Source organism: Lucilia cuprina, chromosome 3, assembly GCF_022045245.1.
Source record: "Lucilia cuprina isolate Lc7/37 chromosome 3, ASM2204524v1, whole genome shotgun sequence".
Taxonomy (NCBI): domain Eukaryota; kingdom Metazoa; phylum Arthropoda; class Insecta; order Diptera; family Calliphoridae; genus Lucilia; species Lucilia cuprina.
Window position 1 is genome coordinate 5,878,912 of NC_060951.1, and position 21,577 is coordinate 5,900,488.

Here is a 21,577-nt window from a genome sequence, read left to right on the forward strand (position 1 = left end):
AGATAGACAGATAGATAGATAGATAGATAGATAGATAGATAGATAGATAGATAGATAGATAGATAGATAGATAGATAGATAGATAGATAGATAGATAGATAGATAGATAGATAAATAGATAGATAGATAGATAGATAGATAGATAGATAGATAGATAGATAGATAGATAGGTATATAGATAGATAGATAAATAGATAGATAGACAGATAGATAGATAGATAGATAGATAGATAGATAGATAGATAGTTAATCCAACGATTTATAATAATTTAAAATTTTTTTTTATAAAATCTTTTAACATTTCTCTTTATTATTTTATATATAAAAATAGTTTTTTTATATCCTTATCTACATATATTACTTCCTACTTGGCAAATAAAGATCTTTACGTAATGTACTTATAGTTGAAGGCAGCATAACTTGATTTGCATCACCTTTACGCTTGGAAATGTCACGTATAACAGTAGTTAAAATATCCATCATATGTTTGCTATATTTAAAAAGAAAAAAGAAAAACAAAGTTAAAAAAAATCAGGGAAAAGTTTAAAAAGTACTTACCCATCACCATATTTTTGTATAAATTTACACAAAGCATCCACAAACCAACTGCCATGTTCAGTATGACGCATAGCATCGGTACCCGGCATGGAAGACATGGCCAGTAATATATCAGCATAGGCATCGGGAGAAAAATTTCTTATAGATGAAGAACTTTTCTAAAAAAAAAAATAAACAAAAGAAAGTTTAATTTTTGCATTTTTCCTCAAAAAAAAACCGCATCCTAAATACCGTATCCACCGTAGCTATGTTCCTTTGACAAGCTTGTATTATTAAGATTTTAGGTTTTCCTTTTAATGTGTCATTCGTTAAGATTTCCTTAATTTCTGTTATAGCTACGGGTACACTGTTTGAACCGAAAACAACCCCTTGAAATATATAAAAAAAGTTGTTAATAAAAGTTTTCCTTAACAAAATGTTCTATTCTATTCTCTTACCTTCCATGCCGTGTGATAATATGCAAATAATTATAGAATCTTTTAGTAGACTTCTCTTAACAGTTTCACGTATTTGATGTAATATTTCTAAATGTGTAAGATTTTCATATAATAACGGTATATAACCGAATGAGGAAAAAACTTCCTTTAGTTTATCACGATCCACATTAGTGCCATTACGTTTAGATATGGCATCATGCATAAATGGTACGAGATGCTTTTTAAAATAGAAAAAAATTAGATAAAAGAATAGACAATATACTATAGAATAGTCTATAGTCTGGACTATAGAGTAGACTGTAGAATATACTATAGTCTGGACTAAAGATTAGATCATAGTCTGGGCAATAATATAGACTATATACCGGACTGTAGATTAGTATATAGACTAGACTATAGATTAGATTATAGTCTGTACCAGAGACTAGACTATTGACTAGACTATAGACTGGACTATAGATTAGACTATAGTCTGGACTGTAGATTAGACCATAGACTATACTATACAATAGACTATAGACTAGACTATAGACTAGACTATAAACTAGACTATAGACTGGACTATAGACTAGACTATAGACTAGACTATAGACTATACTATAGACTATACTATAGACTAGACTATACACTAGACTATACTATAGACTAGACTATACACTAGACTATAGACTAGACTAGAGACTATACTATAGACTAGACTATACACTAGACTATAGACTAGACTATAGACTAGACTAGATTATAGACTAGACTATAGACTAGAAAAATTAGATAAAAGAATAGACAATATACTATAGAATAGTCTATAGTCTGGACTATAGAGTAGACTGTAGAATATACTATAGTCTGGACTAAAGATTAGATCATAGTCTGGGCAATAATATAGACTATATACCGGACTGTAGATTAGTATATAGACTAGACTATAGATTAGATTATAGTCTGTACCAGAGACTAGACTATTGACTAGACTATAGACTGGACTATAGATTAGACTATAGTCTGGACTGTAGATTAGACCATAGACTATACTATACAATAGACTATAGACTAGACTATAGACTAGACTATAAACTAGACTATAGACTGGACTATAGACTAGACTATAGACTAGACTATAGACTATACTATAGACTATACTATAGACTAGACTATACACTAGACTATACTATAGACTAGACTATACACTAGACTATAGACTAGACTAGAGACTATCTATAGACTAGACATATACACTAGACTATAGACTAGACTATAGACTAGACTAGATTATAGACTAGACTATAGACTAGACTATAGACTAGACTATAGACTAGACTATAGACTAGACTATAGACTAGACTATAGACTAGACTATAGACTAGACTATAGACTAGACTATAGACTAGACTATAGACTAGACTATAGACTAGACTATAGACTAGACTATAGACTAGACTATAGACTAGACTATAGACTAGACTATAGACTAGACTATAGACTAGACTATAGACTAGACTATAGACTAGACTATAGACTAGACTATAGACTAGACTATAGACTAGACTAGACTAGACTATAGACTAGACTATAGACTAGACTATAGACTAGACTATAGACTAGACTATAGACTAGACTATAGACTAGACTATAGACTAGACTATAGACTAGACTATAGACTAGACTATAGACTAGACTATAGACTAGACTATAGACTAGACTATAGACTAGACTATAGACTAGACTATAGACTAGACTATAGACTAGACTAGAGACTAGACTATAGACTAGACTATAGACTAGACTATAGACTAGATTATAGACCAGACTATAGACCAGACTATAGACTAGACTATAGACTAGATTATAGACTAGACTATAGACTAGACTATAGACTAGACTATAGACTAGACTATAGACTAGACTATAGACTAGACTATAGACTAGACTATAGACTAGACTATAGACTAGACTATAGACTAGACTATAGACTAGACTATAGACTAGACTATAGACTAGAATATAGACTAGACTATAGACTAGACTATAGACTAGACTATAGACTAGACTATAGACTAGACTAGATAGGACTAACTAGAGATATATAGACCAGACTATAGACTAGACTATAGACTAGACTATAGACTAGACTATAGACTAGACTATAGACTAGACTAGACTATAGACTATACTATAGACTAAACTATAGACTAGACTATAGACTAGACTATAGACCAGACTATAGACTAGACTATAGACTAGACTATAGACTAAACTATAGACTAGACTATAGACTAGACTAGACTATAGACTATACTATAGACTAAACTATAGACTAGACTATAGACTAGACTATAGACTAGACTATAGACTAGACTAGACTATAGACTATACTATAGACTAAACTATAGACTAGACTATAGACTAGACTATAGACCAGACTATAGACTAGACTATCGACATTACAAAAGACTAGACTATAGAATACACTATAATCTAGACTAAAGATTAGTCTTAATCCCCACTTTTGATTAAAACAAAAAACTTAATATTCACCCGATATTTTGGATCAGTTTCCTTATAAAAACTACTTTGATTTATAATCAAAATAAAACCAGCATTTTTTCTTGTTATTGAATAACGTTCCGTACTGTCAAAGTCTGACTGTTGTGCTAAGGGCTGCTGGACAACTGTTTCTTTATTGTCAACAGTAGGTAGTGTTCTACTACTATCAACCATTTGCTGTGACATATAAACACCAGAATCTTGACTATCGTTATTATTCACTAAAGCCACATTATCAGTTTCAGGATTTTTTAAATTTTGATTTATGGTCTCTATTAGCAAATCCTTAATGCCAGCCATATCATTAAATTTAAAATACTCTATCAGTAGTTGTATATTACAACCTTTAAGCTGACGATCGCCCAAAGCTATAAAACGTTTGTTTAGCCAGTTTAGCAGAAATACCTCCAAATAGGAACAGTCATAGAAACGTAAATGTTGGGTATCAGTTTGATATTTTGTATTAATATAATGAATAAGCTGATTGGCCTGATCCGGTGTTAAGCGTTCGGCTAGAACATATAACGCCTTAAGTAGGGGATGTATGTTTACACTGATTTCCGCCACATGAGGTAAAAATTTATGATATATTTCTAGCCAGGATAAACCCAATCTGCGCAATACTCTTTTAGCTTTAATAATGGCCAAAGCTTCAACAATATGTAATTTCCAATTCTGAGGATTTAATTTGGCATAATTTCTTAATACATCACTGGTGGCCAGTGAAGTTACTCCAGCCGTAAGGCCTTTGCCAGAGGGAGGATGTTGTGCTAAAATTATAAGTCTTTGTAAGATAAATTGACTACGTGTGCGGTCATCACCATATAAAAGGAATCCCAAAGATACCTAGAATAGGAAGTATTAGTCATTTTCGGTTTAAGATTAAATCCGTGTTTTTAAGGGAACAACACTTACCAGTTGATAAAAACATAAATCTGTTTCGACATATTGTAAATCCTCGATATCGATATTTTTTAAAGAATCCTGAAAAGATTTTGCTTTTGAACCCATTTATGTGTTTATCTTAAAAATTCCCCTGTTTATGTTTTTATTCAAGTAAAAAAATAAACAAAAAACAAAACAATAATGAATTAGTCAGATGCTGATAACAAGATTCAACGCCGTTAGTAAAAAAACGGCGTTAAAACATTTTATTTAATGCAAAGCTAATTCTTTTCTTTGGTAAAACATTGTAACGGCGTTCATTTTAGTTATTCATCGTCTTAGAAGTACAAAAATAGTGTTGTTGGTTATTTTCTTAAAAAAACGCTAGATTTTATTTTTTTTAATATTGTCATCACTTCTCTGTGATTGTCTGCGGTAAACAAATGCTTTTTCTGGGGAATTTCGTTAAAAATATATTAAATTTATTTAAAAATATTAGTAAAGATATATTAAATTATGTTAATAACAAATCCTGATTTAATAAACAGTTGCCGGGTGTGCCGTAGCCCTAATCAGGATGGTGATTATGAATGTTTATATGAAAATAGCGGAGAACACGAGGATGGTCTCCAGTTAAGTGAGGCTGGTTTGCTATATGAAAATCTATTGGATGTAAGTCTTTGTCAAGGGATACAAAAACATATAACAAATATTTTATGTTTTATTCAATTTTATTATGTTATTTAGATTTCACTCACTAAGGGCGATATTTATCCGCAATTTTTGTGCAATAGTTGTGATTTACAAATGAAACTTTTCAAAAAACTCAAAGACAAAGCCTACAAGACTTTGGAATACTTACAAAATCTATATGAAGAACAGTTAAACTCAAATAAAATTAAACCCGAACAGAAAGATGAAGAAACGGCTCAAGACAATGGCCAGGACCTGGTGGAATCTACAGAGGAATATGGTAGCTTAGGAAATGAATATGTTAAAATAACCTGTGAATATCAGGACAAAACTCCTCGGCAAGATTTTGCCTTAAATACTGTTAGTGAGTATGATAAAACTTCCATAGAAGAATTGCATGAAAATATAGAGAATGAGTATCCAGAAACCCAAACTAGTGAATACCAAGAAAGTATAAACTCTGAGTATCCAAACAATGAAAATGAGTTTCAATACCTGGAAGAGAACTATCAGCAGCAATCAGAAATCGAACAGGAAAGTGCTTTATATCAAACAGAAGATTTCTCTAAAACTCTAGACCAAAAAAATGCCGAACAGAAGGCAGCTCCCCTAAACTTACAAACACTGACCGAACAATTGAAATTAGACATCGAACCACCTACCATTACCGACATAAAATATCGTTTTTCTGCCGAAGAAGTAACCGAAAATCCAAACAACTCCCAAGAAACAATACCGCAAATTCGTTTAGATTTGGAGCCGATTATTGATAAATCAGATTATGTTACCGAAATCTATGAGCTGTTGGACGATGAAAGCAAACAAGAAACATTAAATGAAAGCAATTCAAATTCTGTGGAATATGATATATATACAGAGGAAAAACCAGAAGAGACTAGTTCAATATATAGTGATATAGACTATGTAATCGAAGAGGAAATGTGTGATGATGAGGGAGAGTCATTGGAAAATGTGATAGAATTAAAAAGTACAAATCGGGTGAAAAGAAGAAGACTGAATAATACTAACCGTAAGAAGAATGTCGATGGTGGGGGTAAGAAAAGGGAATATAAATGTGTTCCCTGTCAGTTGGAATTTAAAAATCTACAGGAGCATAAAAAACATAGGTAAGTTACAAAGGAAGTAAGTAGGTAAGTTAGTAAGTATGTAAGTAAGTGAGTAAGTAAGTAAGTAGGTATGTATGTATGTATGTATGTATGTATGTATGTATGTATGTATGTAAGTATGTAAGTAAGTAAATAAGTAAGTGAGTAAGTTAGTAAGTAAGTGAGTAAGTAAGTAAGTAAGTAAGCAAGTAATTAAGTAACAAAAAACACAATCTCTTTAATGAATTACAAAAATGCCGCTTGAAGACCCAACGATAACAGAACTAAATAAAAACTATGTTTTCCAATTTGCCGCCGTCATTTTCAGAATCGAAGTACATGACAATAAATATCCCTGCAGTATATGTACCCGTGAACTTAAATCCCTGCCCAGTTTACATCAACACATGAAAATACACAACGAACAGCCAGCCTATCAGTGTAACATTTGTCAGAAAACCTTTAATCAAAAAGCCCACTATCTCTATCACATGAATCGACACAATAATATACGAAATTTTAAATGTACGGAATGTGAGAAAACATTTATTGCTAAAACCGATTTAAAGGTACACATGCGCACTCACACCGGACATCGGCCATATGTTTGTAATATCTGTGGCAAAAGTTATTTAATGATGGAACACTTGAAAACACATCTTCTAACGCATACTGAACAAAATTTTCAATGTGATATTTGTAATCATAAGTTTGCCACGCATAAGACGTTGCGTATGCATGTACGAACGATACACGAAGATGAGCCAAGATTTAAGTGTAGTTTTTGTTCGAAACCTTTTCGTAGAAAACATCATTTGGAGGTATGTGTAGTCTACTGAGTAATGAGTTTGTTTTTATAATTTGCGGCGTTATTTTTCTTGTTTCAGTATCATTTGAAATTGCATCAAAAAAATGTGAAATTTTTAGATAGCCATTATGAAATGGTAGATGTTGATGATCCCGATGCTGTTATCAATACCGATACGGAGTATAATGCTGATGATCTTGTTGATCAAGAACTAGTAGATGATCCTGGTTTTATAGCTTTAAACGATGATATATAGTGTGTATATTAGATAATATATATTTTTTTAACTTGAAAAAATTGAACGCTTATGGTGTTTAAAAAAGCAACAGTGTGTGTGTATGTGCTCAAGTGGATCTTAAACAATGCAGGTAAGTACACTAAGCCCTATTCTAAATTAAAATTTAGAATACGGGGGCTTTCATCTATCCAGTAAAAAGCAATAAAAAGAAAAAAGGTCTTAACCATTAGTATGATCCTGATAATCTTGATTTATAAAATAATTTTATTAAAAACACTTTAATTTTAATTGATTTTGTTGGTTTTATTTGTTTTTTTATATATATAATAGGTTTTTTCCTTTTGTTTATTTGTATAATTTAATAATTATTAGAATCTAAATATATAATTAATTTTTTTCTTTCTTGTTTATTAATTTCTTTCTTACTTTGAAGCACTTGTTTAACAGAAAAGTTTTCTTTATTAGTTTTTAGTTAAAATAAAAAAAAGCACAATATTAAGCCTTGTTTTTTTATAGTTATTAAAAAAATTTTAATTTTTTTTTCAATTATACACCAAAATATTAGTTTTTTTTAATTTTTTTATAAAAAAATTTAACGGAATGAATTTTAAAATTTATAAAAAAAACATAATTTGTTTTAGTTTTCTAACAACTTAAAGTTTATTTTTTCTGCGGGTTTGTTAGGTTTAGCAGGCCGGTTATATAGAGAGGTAGGTTAATACTAAAATAGGTTTTTGTTGTTGTTTTTTTTTTTTTTAAGGGAAAAGGAAAGTGCAATAGCATAGTTTTTTTGTAAGGTTAAATTTGTTTTTTTATATATATATATATATGTATTATGCTTAAAGAAATTTCTAGGATTCTTTTGTTTAATATAAAATAGTTTTAAGGTTTTGTTTTTATTACAATTTAAATACAAAAACTGTTTTAGTTATTTTAAGAAAAAACAAAAATTATCTACTGAATTGAGCACAATGACAGTAATTTGTGTGTGTGTCTAGGGATTACTTGGAAAGTTATGTTTTGGGAGTTGGAAAACAAAGTTATAAATTAATAATGTAATAATTTGATTAATAAATTTTTAAGTTAGTCATAAGGCTATAGACTATAGGTCACACTATTAACTAGACTCTGGATTAGACTCTAACCCAGACCAACTGATTATAAACTAGACTTTAGACCAGACTCTAGACTATACCCTAAACAAGGTTTTAAACTAGGCTTCAAAACTATGCTATCACTCTAAAATAGACTTTAGACTAGGCTTTAAACAAGAATATACTTTAATCTATAGACTATACTTCAGTTTAGTTTCTAGACTGTAGTTTACACTAGTCTTTAGTCTCTTCTGTATACTGCGCTTTAGACTTGTCTAGTCTGTAGATTATTTTGTAGTTTTGTCAGTAGACTTAACTTTTCTGTAGTCTAACTTCTGTTCTACTCTGTAGTCTAGCCTCAATTTTACTCTTTAGGCGAATAATCTATTATATGTATTCTGTATTCTAGACCTCTATTCTCTATTATAATCTCTCTATTCTGTAGTCTACTCCCTAGTCTTGTATTTAGACTAATCTGTAGTCTAGTCTCTAAAGTAGTCTGTTGTCTAGTCTCTAAAGTAGTCTATAGCCTAGACTCTAAACTAGTCTGTATTCTAGTCTATAGACTAATTTATTGACTAGTCTGCAGTCTAGTCTCTAGACTAGTCTGTAGTCTAGTCTCTAGAGTAGTCTGTAGTCTAGTCTCTAGAGTAGTTTGTAGTGTAGCCTCTAGAAAAGTCCCTAGACTAGTCTGTAGTCTATTCTCTAGACTACTCTGTAGTCTATTCTTTAGACTACTCTGTAGTCTATTCTCTAGACTACTCTGTAGTCTATTCTCTAGACTAGTCTAGCCTCTAAACTAGTCTACAGACTAGTCTCTAGACTGAGTCTGCAGTCTAGTATGTAGTATGGTCTCTACACTAGTCTGTAGTCTGGTCTTAAGACTAGTCTGTAGTCTGGTCTTAAGACTAGTATGTAGTCTACTCTTTAAACTAGTCTGTAGTCTAATCTCTAGAATAGTCTGTAGTCTAGTCTCTAGAATAGTCTGTAGTCTAGTCTCTAGACTAGTATGTAGTCTAGTCTCTAGACTAGTAGATATTCTAGTCTCTACATTGTACTGTAGTCTATCCTAGTCTTTATAGTAGTCTCTTAAGTAGTCTGTAGTCTAGTCTCTAAACTAGCCTGTAGTCTGGTCTCTAGACTGTTTGTACTCTAGTCTGTAGTCTAGTCTCTACACTAGTCTGTATTCTAGTCTTAATACAAGTACGTAGTCTAGTCTCTACACTAGTCTGTAGTCTAGCCTATAACCTAGTCTGTCGATTAATCTGTATTCTAGTCTTTAGACTAGTCTGCAGTCTAGTCTCTACATTAGTCCCTAGTATAGTCTCTAGACTAGCTTCTTTCATAGTCTATCGTTTCTAGACGAATCTGTAGTCTATATTTATAACTAATCTGTAGTGTCAACTTTAAACTAGTCTAGAGTCTAGTTTATAGTGTAAACTCTAGACTAGTCTAAAGTCGATTTTAGTGTCTTTTTGTTTTTAGTCTAAAGTTTTAAGTATTTTTTTCCTACATAAACAGGTGTTTTTTTACACTGTAACTGTAATTGTAAACAAAAAAAATTTTGACATTTTTGCAAAGAAAACAAATTATGAAATTATAGGTTAGTGTTGTCAATTATACGCTTTTTTGTAAGGGGATTTTTTTAAGTTTAGCTTTTTAGACAAGTTTGTTTTTTTATTTTTTTGACATTTTTTTTTGTAACGAAAGCTTGTTGTTGTTGTTTGTTTTATTAAATCTTCATTTTGGTAATTATTTGATAATACTTGTGTTTAATTTTTCAAAATTTTAGCAAAAAGAAAGTTTTTTTTTATAAAAAAATTCTATATAAAAACATAAAATTATTAATATCATTTTAAAAATAAGTATTAAAAATACAAAGGGCTAAAGGGTTGTGAGAGGGCTAGTAGTAGTATAATATTAAAAAACATAAAAATCATTAAGAATTTTAAAGCACAATTAAAGAAAATAAAGTTTTAATAGAAAAAAAATATATATATTTGTTAAATAAATTTGTGTTATAATAAAATAACAAATTTATTTACATTTTTTTTAAACGGCAAATGTAAGAAAATTTTTAATAAAAAGCAGTTTTGTGTTAAAAAAAAAAGATTGTGTTTTATAAGTATAAAAAAAATCGTTATTATTAATTTAACAAACATAAATTAGCATTTCTAACAGGATTTTTACATTGTTGTTGTTGTTGTTTTAGTTATAGTTCTACATTTGCTGCTAATGCTGCTGCTGGCTTTCAGTTTTGAGTTTGAGATTAAAAATTTGTTTGTTTGATTTTTAATTGTTTTTTTTATTTATTTTTTTGTTTAATAAAGTTAAAGTGAGTAATTAAGTTTTCTTTTATTTGCTTTTTTGTTGTTGTTGTTTTAATCATAAATATTATATATATCATGTGTTGTATTGTTTTGTTGCAGTTAGTTTTTTTAAAATTTAGTTTTAATTTAAAGTTTTAAGTGCATTTTTAAACGGCACTGCTGGGTTGTTTTTTTCTTTTGTTTTCCTCTAATCTGTTTAACAATTTTAGTTTATAATTTTTTCTTTCGTTTTCTTCTATTATTTAAATTATAAACAAATTAATACTTAAGAAAAAAAGAAGAAGGAGAAGAAGTTATCTTTAATACATGCATTTTTGTTTATTCCTTATTAATCCTTTTCAGTTTCAGTGTTTTAAACTTGACTCTGAAGAAGTAGTAGAGTATTTTACTTTCTTTATAATGTGGAGAAGGAGTGTGTTGAGTGTTTTTTAAAAAAAGGGAATTTTTGTTATATTACTTATTTAGTTTTTAACGTTTGCCTGGTGGTTTAACTGTGCATGAAAGCATTTCTTCTTTAGCCATTTTTGCCCGAAAATCAGCCATTAAATCCCGACACATGGTAGCCATCTCGGCCAGTTGTGTAAAATAGGCCTCACCTTCTTTACAGTAAGAGTCTTGATCATAATCGACATAGTTGGTTAAATTATATAGACGCATAGATTCGGGTAGAAATTGTGTTAGGAATTCATTGATGGCTCGATGTTGATCAACAACCATTTCTTCGGTTTGTTGTAGATCGGAAATAGCAGCGTGTTGGACAAGTAATTCATCGGACATATCATGTTCCTGGAAATGTTAAAGGTAGAATTATTATATAGAAGTCAAAACAAAGTATAGTCCAGTCTATGGAATAATCTAAAATAGTCTATGATGAGGACTATATTATAATACGTCTCTACTATAGTCATGTCTACAGTCTAGCCTATAATCTGGACTACAGTCTAGCCTATAGTCTAGACTACAGTCTTTTCTAAAGTCTGGAATTTAGTCAAGTCTATAGTCTAAACCACAGTCTAGTCTATAGTCTCTTCTATAGTCTAGTCTATGGACTGAACTAAAGTCTAGTCTATAGTCAAGTCTATAGACTATGTTATAGACTAGTCTCTAGTCTAGTATACAGTATAGTCTACTCTATAGTCTAGATTAGGCTAATCTAGAATAATCTAAAATAGTCTATGATGAGGACTATATTATAATACGTCTCTACTATAGTCATGTCTACAGTCTAGCCTATAATCTGGACTACAGTCTAGCCTATAGTCTGGACTACAGTCTTGTCTAAAGTCTGGAATTTAGTCTAGTCTATAGTCTAGTCTATAGTCTAGTCTATAGTCTAGTCTATAGTCTAGTCTATAGTCTAGTCTATAGTTTAGTCTATAGTTTAGTCTATAGTTTAGTCTATAGTCTAGTCTATAGTCTGGTCTAAAGTCTGGTCTATAGTCTAGTTTATAGTCTAGTTTATAGTCTAGTCTACAGTTCAGTCTATAGTCTAGTCTACAGTCTAGCCTATAGTCTGGACTACAGTCTTGTCTAAAGTCTGGAATTTAGTCTAGTCTATAGTCTAGTCTATAGTCTAGTCTATAGTCTAGTCTATAGTTTAGTCTATAGTTTAGTCTATAGTCTAGTCTATAGTCTAGCCTATAGTCTGGTCTAAAGTCTGGTCTATAGTCTAGTTTATAGTCTAGTCTACAGTTCAGTCTATAGTCTAGTCTACAGTCCATTCTATAGTCTAGTCTAGTCTATAGTCCAGTCTATAGTCCAGTCTATAGTCCATTCTATAGTCTAGTCTATAGTCTAGTCTACAGTCCAGTCTATAGTCTAGTATATAGTCTATAATCTAGTCTTTAGTCTAGTCTATATTTTAGTCTCTATTCTATTGTCTAGTCTATAGTCTAGTCAACAGTCTAATATATACTGAAGTTTATAGTCTAGTCTATAGTCTTGTCTATTGTCTAGTCTATTGTCTAGTCTATAATCTAGTCTATTGTCTAGTCTATAGTCCAGTCTATAGTCTAGTCTATAGTCTAGTTTATAGTCTAGTTTGTAGTCTAGTCTATAGTGTAGTCTATAGTCCAGTTTATCGTCTAGTCTATAGTCTAATTTATAGTCTAGTCTATATTCTAGTCTATAGTCTAGTCTATAGTGTAGTTTATAATCTAGTCTATAGTCTAGTCTACACTCTAGTCTATAGTCTAGTCTATCCTATAGTATTTACTATGATCTAGTTTAGAAAACATTTTTTCCAACTTACGCTCAACGAACGCAACAATGCCAAATCACTCGCCGACATCTGACCATTGTTCTTATTATTATTGTTATTATTATGATTAGTATGATTATTATGCTTAATGGGCCTCTGCTGGACATGCTGTACATTATTAGTCTCTTCATCCTCTTCATACATTAACTGTTCGGTATCTTCTTCACGCAACACATCATCCTCACGTAATACATCTTTGACCACTAACTCCTTAACACGATCCGCATAACGTAAAGTATTAAGTGTGTGTTCACACGAACTTAAACCCGGTGAAATCATAGCAATCATACAGGTTTTACTTTTATCACCAATAAAAGAATCACGTAAAACTTGCGTTAACTTAGAGACACGGAAGGGCAAATGAGCCGATTGTTTACCCAAAGCACGAATACATTCTTTCAAAGCCAATAGAGATTTATTGATTTCGGCACCCTCCATACGGGTTTGACGATTAGCCGACGAGGTATCGGCGCCACGTTCATTACCAGCCAAATCGATAAAAGAGAATTTACCATGAATTTTTGTGGAGCCGGGAGGACGTAAAACAATTTGAAATACTGCATGAGAACGTGATGAATTTGAATTGGCTGAGGTCTGGCCGGAGGTGCGAGCATTGTTGCCGTGCTGTATAAGTTTGAGCACTTCTTCAACACTGTCGACTACCTTCTCGGTGAGACCAACAACTTGTACCTGCTGTTTGCCATCCTCCAGGACACGAAGTTTTTGTTTATCTGAGAGTAAATCAAAAACCTAAAACAATAAAAACAATTAGAGATTAAAAATTGTTTGTTAAACATGAATGTTATTTCCGGAGACATACTTTGCCACTGTAAATTTCAAAGAAACTGGCCGATACCACTAGATTCAAATGACGATAACGTGGCCCATTCAAATAGGTAAACACATCCTTAGCTGCCATGGCATATATACCATTTTTACAATCCTGTATTTTGCCATTAAATTCACCACCCATTGTATGAGTTTTACCCGAACCAGTCTGACCATAGGCAAAACAGGTGGCCATGCCACCTTCAAATATAGTTTGGACCAAAGGTTTTGCAGTGTATCTGAAAATTCACACATTTAAATACAATTTAGTAACAAATAACAAGTTAATTAATAGACATTTAAATTAAATTACTTTTATATTTAAAAGTTAATTTGTTATTTTATTTTTTTGTTTTGTTGTTACAATTGATTAGGTGCTCTTGTTATTTGGGGAAATTGTGTGCTAATTTACAGACACACACCCATGAATATAAAACAAGTGCTTTTGTGTAAATGCTGAGGGGGTTTCATTGACTTAAATCTCTGATTTTGTGGGGTAATTGTTAATTGAAATTTATTTATGCCAAACCCATTTAAGAGAAAACAAAAAACTATTTTTTATAGTTGTTACAATTCAATGTCGATTTTTTTTTTTGTTCCACAACTATTCCAAATGTTTTTATAGATTGGTAAGACCAATTTCGTATGATTTTAAGGACCAACATTCAACAACATTAGTCTACTGTCTGGACTATAGATTAGTCTATAGTCTGTACTATAGATTAGTCTATAGTACAGACTATAGATTAGTCTATAGTCTGGACTATAGATTAGTCTATAATCTGGACTTTAGGTTAGTCTATAGTCTGTACTATAGATTAGTCTATAGTACAGACTATAGATTAGTTTATAGTCTGGACTATAGATTAGTCTATAATCTGGACTTTAGGTTAGTCTATAGTCTGTACTATAGATTAGTCTATAGTCTGGACTAAAGATTAGTCTATAGTCTATAATATAAGTCAATATTGTGGACTATAGATAAGTCTATAGTCTGGACTATAGATAAGTCTATAGTCTGGACTATAGATAAATCTATAGTCTGGACTATAGATATATCTATAGTCTGGACTATAGATAAGTCTATAGTCTGGACTATAGATAAGTCTATAGTCTGGACTATAGATAAGTCTATAGTCTGGACTATAGATAAGTCTATAGTCTGGACTTTAGATAAGTCTATAGTCTGGACTATAGATAAGTCTATAGTCTGGACTATAGATAAGTCTATAGCCTGAACTATATATAAGTCTATAGTCTGGGCTATAGACAAGTCCATAGTCTCGACTATAGACAAGTCCATAGTCTCGACTATAGATAAGTCTATAGTCTCAACTATAGATAAGTCTATAGTCTCAACTATAGATAAGTCTATAGTCTCAACTATAGATAAGTCTATAGTCTGGATTATAGATAAGTCTTTAGTCTTGACTATAGATAAGTCTGTAGTCTGGACTATAGATAAGTCTATAGTCTGAACTATAGATAAGTCTATAGTCTGGACTATAGATAAGTCTATAGTCTGGACTATAGATAAGTCTATAGTCTGGACTATAGTAAGTCTATAGTCTCGACTATAGATAAGTCTATATTCTATGGACTATAGATTAGTCTATAGTCTGGACTATAGATTAGCCTATAATCTGTAATATAGATAAGTCTATAGTCTGGACTATAGATAAGTCTATAGTCTGGACTTTAGATAAGACAAGTTTGCACTATAGATTTGTCTGTAGTCTGGACTATAGATTAGTCTATAGTCGGACTATAGATTAGTCTGTAGCCTGGACTATAGTCTGGACTATAGATTTGCAGTAGACAATAGTCTGCACTATGTATAAGTCTATAGTCTGAACTATATATTAGTCTATAATCTGGTCTATAAATTGGTCTATAGTCTGGACTGTAGATTAGTCTATAGTCTGATATATAGACTAGTCTATAATCTAGTCTGGGCTATAGATTAATCTACAGTCTGGACTCTAGATTAGTCTATAGTCTGGACTATAGATTAGTCTATAGTCTGGGCTATATATTAGTCTACAGACTGGACTATAGATCAGTCTATAGTCTGGAATATAGATTAGTCTATATCCTGAACTATAGATTAGTTTTTAGTCTGGACTATAGATTAGTCTATAGTCTGGACTATAGATTAGTCTATAGTCTGGATTATACATTAGTCTATAGTCTGGACTATAGATTAGTCTATAGTCTGGACTATAGATTAGTCTTTAGTCTGGACTATAGAATACTCTGGCCTGTAGAATAGTCTGCTAGTTGAGTCTATAACATTTTAAGGTCATTTATTTAAATAAAAAAAACAATTTCCCTTGATAATTATATGCTAAAAACCAAAGAAATCTTAGAAAATGTTTGCTCATATAAAAAAAATACTAATGAACCGCAAGCAATTTTTTAAAAATAATAATTTCTAAACCACAATTAATAAACTATTTTATTCTTAAAACAAAAGTAAAAGAAAAGTATAACAAAAATGTAACCTTTTTTTTCTAACACATGACTAGACTTTCTAATTAAACTAAAGACACCTAATAGTCGGAAGTAACAAGAATGAAAAATATATATATAAAAACAAAAAAACATATTCATATAAAAACTTTTCTCTGCAACTTTAGTCATCATCATAACGATCAATATTTAAAAAAAAAAAAAAAACAAATTTATAAGGAAATAATGAATAGCATACAAAGATTAAACCAGTTCATAGCTACAACAAAAGAAAAGAAATATAAACAAAAAAAAGAAAATAATAATAAAATATATAAAAGAAGAAAGGGGCAGACATCCTCTTGTCTATATAGTAGAGGTTTATAAAGTGTAAGATTTATATGAGAAATTAAATAAATTTGCAATTTGGTTTTCTTTTTCTTAAACATAACAAAGCCACACTTAAAAAAAAAAAAAGATTTTCCTTTAAACACAAACATCTTGGAGAGTGTTCGTCATCTACAAATTGAAAACGTATAAAACTTAAGTCTGTAGTTTTTTTTAGTTTTTTGGTTTTGGTTAATTAAAGAAAAAGTAACAAGAAAATTATACAAAAATTATGCTTAAACAAAATAAGCAAAAAAAAAAGAGTAGAGTGTAAGGGGAGTAAATTGAAAGAATGGTAGTTATAGCAGCAGTTTAAGCTTAAATTGTATGACTAATCATTTCGTTGAGACGTGTATGGCGACGTCGACAATGTATGATATTTTATCTTATACTTATTGCTGTGTTTTTTTTGTGCATTTTATTTTATTTGTATTGATATTTGTTTGATTCCTATACATACATATGTAGACCGTAGACCAAGTAACTCATTCATAAAGCTAAAGACATTTTAGATATTTTCAAATTCAACGTTTTTATGTACATAAATATAAGATCAATCAGCTGTTGTAGAGGTCTTTGCTTGACAAAGTCTTTATTTTATTTTTTTTTTTTTTTTGTCTTATTATAAATATTTATAAATATTGACTTTTAAGGAATGTTATTCAATTTTGATGTAGTAATAGCTAACAAGGTTATTGTATGGCTTACAGAGCTAGTGTGTTTATAAGGAAATGATTTGTTGAAAATTGTTGTGGAATCTTTCATTTTTGGGGTCAATAGTTAAGGTTCGAAGGACCTTTTTTAAATAGATTTTAAAATACGAAAACCTCAATCTTCGACATCAGTCTAATCTTGTTTATTGTCTAGTCTACAGTCTAGTCTATAGTCTCGTCTATAGTCTAGTCTATAGTCTATTCTATAGTCTTGTCTATAGTCTTGTCTATAGTCCAGTCTATCGTCAAGTCTGTAGTCTAGTCTGTAGTCTAATCTGTAGTCTAGTCTATAGTCTAGTCTATAGTCTAGTCTATACTCTAGCCTATATTCTAGTCTATAGTCTAGTCAATAGTCTAGTCTATAGTCTAGTCTATAGTCTAGTTTATAGTCTAGTCTGTAGTCTAGTCTATAGTCTACTCTATAGTCTGGTCTGTAGTCTAGTCTGTAGTCTAGTCTATAGTCTAGTCCATAGTCTAGTCTATAGTCTAGTCTATAGTCTAGTCTATAGTCTAGTCTATAGTCTAGTCTATAGTCTAGTCTATAGTCTAGTCTATAGTCTAGTCTATAGTCTAGTCTATAGTCTACTCTATAGTCTAGTCTATAGTCTAGTCTATAGTCTAGTCTATAGTCTAGGCTGTAGTCTAGTCTTTAGTTTAGTCTATTCTATAGCTTAGTCTATATTCTAGTTTATAGTCTTGTCTATAGTCTAGTCTATAGTCTAGTATATAGTCTAGTCTGTAGTCTAGTCTATAGTCTAGTCTATAGTCTAGTTTATAGTCTAGTCTGTAGTCTAGTCTGTATTCTAATCTAGTCTATAGTATAGTATAATCTAGTCTCTAGTCTAGTCTATAGTATAATCTATAGTCTAGTCTATAGTCTAGTCTATAGTCTAGTCTATAGTCTAGTCTATAGTCTAGTCTATAGTCTAGTCTATTATCTGTTCTATAGTCTAGTCTATTATCTGTTCTATAGTCTAGTCTATTATCTGTTCTATAGTCTAGTCTATAATCTAGTCTATAGTCTAGGCTATATTCTAGTCTATAGTCTAATCTCATCTCTAGTCTGTAGTCTAGTCTCATTTCTAGTTTATAGTCTAGTCTATAGTTTAGTTAATGGTCTAGTCTAGTCGGGTCGAGTCTAACTATTCTGATCGAAAAGTTTTAAATAAAATAGAAATATACCATACTCACTTGTAAACCATAGCATTGTCACAGCGATCATCGAAGGCATAGTCAAAACGAAATTTATGATTTTCCAGAAATTTTGTTAAATCCACTTTATTACGCGGCTCATGTACAATAAGCGTATCCTTGCGTGGCACCGAAATCACATCAATTTCTTTGCGATTTAACTCTTTGCGCGATAATGGTCTCTTACGTACACAAACGGTAATTTGATGATCTTCAACGGCTTGGCCATCAATTAATGGATTAAATTCCAGGGTAGATTGATATTCACGTATCATTTGAGCGGTCTCCCAATTGGGATTACCGGGATCTTGATTCATTAAGGCATTTTTCTCTTCTTTAATCTCAGCTTGGCGGGCACGACGTTTTTCACGATTCTCCTTAAGACGTTCAACCTCTTTCACCACATAGGAGCGACGAGCACCAACATTGCCAGTTGCTATGGAGGCATTATTAGCGGCACTAACAGAACCGCTACCACCATATGAAGATGTATTGCCTATAGAGGAGGTATTGGTAAGGCCGCCGCCACCACCACCACCCAAATTAGAGGCCGAAGCTAGGCGCGAGGCATTATTGGTGGTGCGTGAACGTACAATGCCGGTAGTGGGTGGTGGTAAAGCTTGTGGAGGTATATTTTCTACATGCTCAGCCACCGAAGCGGAGGATAAAATATTGGAGGAATTTATAGTGGCACGATTGGTACGATGACCTATAGCGCCTTGTGTAGCATTGCGTGAAAGATTTATGGGCGCGGTAGCTACTTTTTTGGGTTCCGGTGCAGTATGCAAAGGCTCCTCCTGTTCGGCCTGTTCGAGTATTTCGGGATTGAGTAGTAGAATGGCATCAAGTTCTACCTCCTTGCCTTTGGTCTCGCCGCGTTCATACCATTCCACGGTAATGGATTTGCCCGACTCATTGATTTTGGAGACGACCGCGGAATGTACACGGCCGTCGGTACGTTTTATATTGACACTTTTTCCAATTGAAATGTATTCCATAGTGGGAGTTGTTGTTTTTTGTTTTTCTTAGTTGTTGTTGTAGTTTTTGTATAATTTTTGGCGTAGGTTCAGTTGAATGGCAACCAGCTTACACGTTTCAGCAGCAAGCAGTCAGCCGGAGCAGCAAAAAAATCTCTGTTAGCGTTTACAGCTCCAAGATTTACACGCACACATACACTAATAATTTGAAATGAATTTGCAATAAAATTATTAAAAATTATTTGGTGTTTTTGTATGACTTCAATTCTTTAATATATTTTTTAACAGAAAAAAATTAAAATGAAAAAGTGACGTTGGTTTTGGTGTCAACTAAGTACAACAAAAAGAAACAAAAAAACAAGAAAAAACTCACCGCTTTCGTTGTTGTTTGCTGCCAGCAGAGGTGTTAGTAATTGCTCCCAAAAAAAAAACTTTTTTTGTCTTATTCTTGGGAAATTTCTTTTAATTGAAGTTTCTTTTGTTATAATTTTCTATTTTTCAAGTAAATTTCTCAAATATTTTTTAGCTCTTGTTAACTTTTTTTTATTAAAACTTCAATTTCTTTCTTCCACTTTTAAAACACTTCCTTCTTGTCGCAAATTTTTCTATATTTGACAATTTCGTGTTTTTTCCCCAATCTTTCACCGTATGTCTCCTCCTTAATTGTAATAATGCTTTTTGTTTTTGCTTTTTTAGTGTTTTTTTTTTTTTTTTTGCTTTTGTAATTTGTGTGTGGGGGTTTTCACTTCACTATACTCGTTGTAGTTGATTTTTTTGTTTTTTTTTTTAAATTTCCATACAATATATTTTTAATTAATTTAAAGTTAAAAGATTTTTTTTCCAAACCGTTAAGATGATGATTACTCACAAAGCTTTTGTTGGTTAATATAAAATTAAAAAATAAAATAAAAACAAAACAGCTGCAGAGCTATGGCGTTATTAAAACACAACAAATAATAATTCCAAGTCTTAACTAAAATAATGTTGCTGTAGTTGTAAGCAAAAGGCAACAAATACACAGTAATAAATTCGCTCTTAATTCGAAAATTCAACTGACAAATTGCAATCACAAAAAAAATGGCGGCGAATTGTGTTTGTTTCTCTTTTTAAGTTCTCTTTGTTGTTGTTGTTGTTACTGCTATTCAGTGATGTCACCCAGGGTTGTTATATCAGCAATTTAGCAATGTTGCAAAATTTGTTAGTAGCTAGTTTAAAATAAACAAATTTTTTTACTTCTATTAATTTCTTAACAATTAAAATTTAAAATAAAATAATTCAAATTATTTGAATTTTATTTATAAGCTTACTTGGGTATTTAAAAATAGATATGTAAAAACGTTTTTTTTTTATTTTTAATTTGTTTATAACCCAGTAAATAAATATACGTTCCTTTTTTTAAATAATTGCTTAATTTTGTAATTCGAAGGAATGTTTTATTTTTATTTATTTTTTTTCTGTCTTTTCACTTTTGTCTTATTGTTTGGGTTTATTTGTAAGTTTTTTAGCAACCCTGCTTTAAACATGTACTGAAAAAATCGTTGATATTGTCAATTCGCCACAAATTTGAACAACCCTGTTTTAATTTACACTCTTCTTTTTGTTTTTGCATTTTGCGGTTTTTTTGCTTTTGCTTTCACATGCCAAAGAAAAATAGTGATGCTATTTCTCTAAATTGCAAACAAATGTTGGGTGGGCAAATTTAAATTGCAAACAATAAAAAGCCGCAAATAAAATTAAATTAAAAATGTTTTTTTTTTTTTTTTGTATTTTCATAAATAAACAAACACACACACCTGCTGTAAGCTAATTTATTTCAAAATACAAAAAGATAATCCATATACAAAAAAACAAACATATGGTTAAAGGAAGTGCAGAAAAACTTGATGTAAATTGTTGTTGGTTTTTTTTGAGGAGTTTAAAAGTAAAAATATGATGAAATTAATTAATTTTTGTATTTGTAAAAGAATTTTATAAATTTTTATTATAACTTGTATTTAAAGTTATTATTCTTAGGCAAAAACAAAAAAACAGATGTTTAAAGCCAAGTTTGTGTTGTTAGTTGGTCAAAAATTACTAA

At 31.0% G+C, this 21,577-nt stretch overlaps 3 protein-coding genes across 4 annotated transcripts; 1 reads left to right on the plus strand and 2 right to left on the minus strand.

The window, feature by feature from the left end:
- Positions 1 to 289: 289 nt before the first annotated feature.
- Positions 290 to 4,655, minus strand: LOC111685144 (caspase-8-like). The gene is made up of 6 exons (XM_023447384.2): positions 4,455 to 4,655; positions 3,531 to 4,385; positions 996 to 1,212; positions 790 to 926; positions 559 to 716; positions 290 to 490 (listed from the first exon to the last, which is right to left on the minus strand). Exons 1-6 carry the CDS (start codon positions 4,548 to 4,550, stop codon positions 358 to 360), a joined length of 1,596 nt encoding a protein of 531 aa, XP_023303152.2. The 5' UTR covers positions 4,551 to 4,655; the 3' UTR covers positions 290 to 357.
- A 173-nt stretch (positions 4,656 to 4,828) lies between these two features.
- Positions 4,829 to 7,357, plus strand: LOC111685151 (zinc finger protein 286A-like). 2 transcript variants are annotated; one of them, XM_046945394.1, is made up of 5 exons: positions 4,829 to 5,096; positions 5,172 to 5,406; positions 5,461 to 6,244; positions 6,552 to 7,044; positions 7,111 to 7,357. In XM_046945394.1, exons 1-5 carry the CDS (start codon positions 4,941 to 4,943, stop codon positions 7,285 to 7,287), a joined length of 1,845 nt encoding a protein of 614 aa, XP_046801350.1. In that variant the 5' UTR covers positions 4,829 to 4,940; the 3' UTR covers positions 7,288 to 7,357. The 2 variants fall into 2 exon arrangements, with proteins under 2 accessions (XP_046801350.1, XP_046801348.1); XM_046945392.1 differs by having other exon boundaries at positions 5,172 to 6,244.
- A 3,767-nt stretch (positions 7,358 to 11,124) lies between these two features.
- LOC111685161 (kinesin-like protein Klp10A) lies at positions 11,125 to 21,197 on the minus strand. Its single transcript, XM_046945391.1, has 6 exons — positions 20,808 to 21,197; positions 19,874 to 20,705; positions 18,524 to 19,698; positions 13,774 to 14,020; positions 12,945 to 13,703; positions 11,125 to 11,479 (listed from the first exon to the last, which is right to left on the minus strand). The coding sequence occupies exons 3-6, from the start codon at positions 19,519 to 19,521 to the stop codon at positions 11,162 to 11,164; spliced, it is 2,322 nt and encodes a 773-aa protein (XP_046801347.1). The 5' UTR covers positions 19,522 to 19,698; positions 19,874 to 20,705; positions 20,808 to 21,197; the 3' UTR covers positions 11,125 to 11,161.
- Positions 21,198 to 21,577: the final 380 nt, after the last annotated feature.

What these genes read in the sequence shown, in the direction of transcription:
- LOC111685144 (XM_023447384.2), bottom strand. Translation starts at nt 4,550, where the DNA reads ATGGGTTCAAAAGCAAAATCTTTTCAGGATTCTTTAAAAAATATCGAT. An exon ending in ATTATCACACGGCATGGAAG is followed by an intron (nt 927 to 995) that starts GTAAGAGAATAG and finishes ATATATTTCAAG; the next exon opens with GGGTTGTTTTCGGTTCAAAC. An exon ending in ATACAAAAATATGGTGATGG is followed by an intron (nt 491 to 558) that starts GTAAGTACTTTT and finishes TTTTAAATATAG; the next exon opens with CAAACATATGATGGATATTT.
- LOC111685151 (XM_046945392.1), top strand. Translation starts at nt 4,941, where the DNA reads ATGTTAATAACAAATCCTGATTTAATAAACAGTTGCCGGGTGTGCCGT. An exon ending in TATATGAAAATCTATTGGAT is followed by an intron (nt 5,097 to 5,171) that starts GTAAGTCTTTGT and finishes TATGTTATTTAG; the next exon opens with ATTTCACTCACTAAGGGCGA. An exon ending in GTAGAAAACATCATTTGGAG is followed by an intron (nt 7,045 to 7,110) that starts GTATGTGTAGTC and finishes TTCTTGTTTCAG; the next exon opens with TATCATTTGAAATTGCATCA.
- LOC111685161 (XM_046945391.1), bottom strand. Translation starts at nt 19,521, where the DNA reads ATGGAATACATTTCAATTGGAAAAAGTGTCAATATAAAACGTACCGAC. An exon ending in TTGAAATTTACAGTGGCAAA is followed by an intron (nt 13,704 to 13,773) that starts GTATGTCTCCGG and finishes TTATTGTTTTAG; the next exon opens with GTTTTTGATTTACTCTCAGA. An exon ending in CATTGTTGCGTTCGTTGAGC is followed by an intron (nt 11,480 to 12,944) that starts GTAAGTTGGAAA and finishes TAACATTTCCAG; the next exon opens with GAACATGATATGTCCGATGA.